Genomic DNA, 3,301 nt, shown 5'->3' with positions numbered 1-3,301 from the left:
CTGACCTTTCAGTCTTAAAATGATCCCAAACAAACGAAAAAACACGGGACACTTTGAACAGTGTGGGTCTCGGAAAAAAAAAAGACGGGATAGTCATGATTGGAGTGTCTTTGATCTTAGGTCTGTTTGATCACGTTTAACCTGGTGCTAAAGAATAATAACCGCAGCAACAACAACAACAACAACAACAACAACAACAACGACAGTTTGACCTTTACTGCAGTGACTGTTTCCCAAACAAAACAGTTATCAGCTTTTGGTTGGTTTTAACGATTAATCGACACGGAATATACATAAGCACGCGTGCATATAGGAACATCCAAGTGGTTCATAGTGATACTAGAAATAGCAGGTAAATTCCTGCAAACCACACACGACTTTCAGGGTGAAATTGTGTGATGTCCGAAATATATAAAGTCACACAGGATGGTCTGACCTTTGAGCAACAACAAATTCGTATTTGTGTGTATGTGTGTGTACACATATACATATAGAAACACACACACATATATGTATACACACACACATACGTATATATATACACATACGTATATATACATATGTATATATACATACACACATATATACGTGTATATATATATATATATATATATATATACACACATGTGCATACATACAAATATATATACATACACATGTACACGCATACACATATGTAAGCATACATTTATATACACACAATAGACATGCATGCATACATACATACATACACGTGCCATGTTTGTGTTAGAGAGAGAGAGAGAATTAGACTGTATAAGAAAAGCATGCATTCCTTTAATAAATTGAAATCCTTCCCAAACATCATGTGGCTCAACAGCAGACATTAAAACAACGAAGACGGGTTTTTTTTGCGTAATCGTTTGACGTGTTAGACATAGCAGTCAAACCTCCTCTACGTTAAACACTGCATTATCACCTTAATAAACGGGAAGGACGAATTAGGTAACACAAGCCTCGATGTATAATATCTAAATAATAATAATAATGGTTTCAAATTTTGCCACAAGGGCAGTCATTTTGGGGGAGGGGATTTGTCGATTACATCGACCTCAGTGTTCAGCTGGTACTTAATTTATCGACCTCGAAAGGATGAAAGGCAAAGTCGACCTCAGCGAAATTTGAACTCCGATCGTAACGGCAGACGAAATACCGCTAAGCATTTCGCCCGGCGTGCTAACGATTCTGTCAATCGGGATGGTCACGGCTGGGATAACTTTGGATACTAGTTCGGTTAGAGTCGATCATGAGCGAAACAACAATACCAGTTCCAATTTCTCTGTTGTTGATCAAATAACTTTGAGAAACTGTCCACGAATATGAAATTAGTTGTCACCGTTTAAGCCCGACTGAGCTGGAAGACACGTAGCCAAAAACGCTCCAGATGTGACCATCCTGTCTTTTTTTTAAAATCATTCTTTTTCCTCTTCAGAAATACCATATCTAGGACTAACTAATATTATCGATTGAATGTTTTCATTTATAAAAACTGCTCGGTATAACTTGATGGAATTGTGACTGTTATTTCTTACAAATCGATAGACCACGTTCGTAGAAGCCGGTAATTTCTCGATCCGACTCCTTAGTAAAGCTTGTAAAACCTGTGATCGGTTTAGTTTGGTTTCTCCAACGACAACATTTTAAGAAACAAATGTATTTCTTTCTTTACATAAGTAGTTATGTAAGGTTTTATATAAGAGACAAATAGCGTTTGAGGTTAGTTTAAAATACATTATGTAAACGAAACAAAACAAAGCGGAGCGAAAACAATGCTGATTTTTGTTTTCGGTTAGTTTAGCAATAACGGATGGAATATAGATATAGTAACAATAACAACTATACTTACGGAACCATCTTGAGTGATGTTTTTTGCAAGGAATTAGATGAGTAGGAATATGAGGAGAGAAATATGGCAGACGCCGAAGCAAAATACTGTTGCCTCGCTGATTACCAGCTGGTTAATAGTGAGGCATTGAGAGTTATCTCCCCTCCGTAGTAGACTCATTTGCTGCTGATGTGATTAAAAGACGGAGAGAACATTATATGACTTGTGCAATATCGGATCCATTATCCGGCAAGTTTGAGACCGGAAGTGTCCCGAATTTCTGGACTTTCCGGTTTTCTGGAGACAGACTAAATGTGTATTTATGGTTGACACTCCGTCTGTTACGACGACAAGGGTTCCAGTTGATCCGATCAACGGAACAGCCTGTTCGAGAAATAAACGTGCAAGTGGCTGGACACTTAACGTAGTTCTCGGGGAGATTCAGCGCGACACAGAGTGTAAATGTGTATTTATGGTTGGCACTCCGTCGGTTACGACGACGAGGGTTCCAGTTGATCCGATCAACGGAACAGCCTGTTCGAGAAATTAACGTGCAAGTGGCTGGACACTCCACAGACACGTGTACCCTTAACGTAGTTGTCGGGGAGATTCAGCGTGACACAGAGTGTGACAAGGCTGGCTTTTTGAAATACAAAGCCAACAGAAACAGGAAGAAAGATTGAGAGAAAGTTGTGGTGAAAGAGTACAGCAGGGTTCGCCACCATCCTCTGCCGGAGCCTCGTGTTTTCGCTCAATAAACACTCACAACGCCTGGTCTAGGATCCTATGACTACGAGTCTGCTGCCCTAACCACTGGGCCATTGCGCCTCCACCATGCTGTACTAGATATACAGTATAATGTTTATAGGATGATGTAGGAAAATTAAACGAAGGAAAAGGAAAGACCGTGATTTTATTTAATAGAAACAAGTGCAGAATAATACAGTTCTGAAGCAGAGTATGTTTAATCTGTATTAATCTACTTAAAAAGGCAAAGAACAATACTATTTCTAAACACCGTAAGTAAATTAACCAACTTCAAAAACAGGGTCTGTTTGCTCAACACAGAGTACAGTATATTGCATGGTACGGCACATTATCTCCGGATTTCTGGAAATTCCGAATTTCTTGAAACTAGATAACTAGATACTAGATAACTAGAAAACTTTGTTTTCCAATGCTCCTCCCCTGTTCATCGATTTTTACGATGGCTAAAATGAAGGAACAGCGTGCTTTCATGAAATTCTGTTTTCTACTGGGGAAAACAGTGGCCGAAAACAGTTGTCATGCTTCGAACAGCTTACAAAGACGTTGCCATAAGCAAAACACAAGTTTACGAGTGGTTTTCACGCTTTAGGAATGGTCACTTGTCGATTGAAGACCGACCTTGTTCAGGACGAACATCGACCTCCCGAACGAATGAAAACATCACGAAAATTCATGAACTGATCTTGGAGG

At 39.2% G+C, this 3,301-nt stretch overlaps 1 protein-coding gene across 1 annotated transcript in view; it reads right to left on the bottom strand.

The window, feature by feature from the left end:
* Positions 1-2,014, bottom strand: part of LOC106873655 (transmembrane protein 205) — a 19,956-nt gene extending 17,942 nt beyond the window's left edge. The window contains exon 1 of the mRNA XM_014921103.2: positions 1,865-2,014. Within this exon, the coding sequence (XP_014776589.1) occupies positions 1,865-1,872 (8 nt within the window). The 5' untranslated portion in view covers positions 1,873-2,014. The remainder of the gene's footprint in view (positions 1-1,864) is intronic.
* Between the last annotated feature and the right edge of the window lie 1,287 nt (positions 2,015-3,301).

The sequence above is a fragment of the Octopus bimaculoides genome, chromosome 23 (genome assembly GCF_001194135.2).
Source record: "Octopus bimaculoides isolate UCB-OBI-ISO-001 chromosome 23, ASM119413v2, whole genome shotgun sequence".
NCBI lineage: Eukaryota > Metazoa > Mollusca > Cephalopoda > Octopoda > Octopodidae > Octopus > Octopus bimaculoides.
Note: the sequence above shows the minus strand (reverse complement) of the source record. Positions and strands in the feature narration are given on the sequence as shown.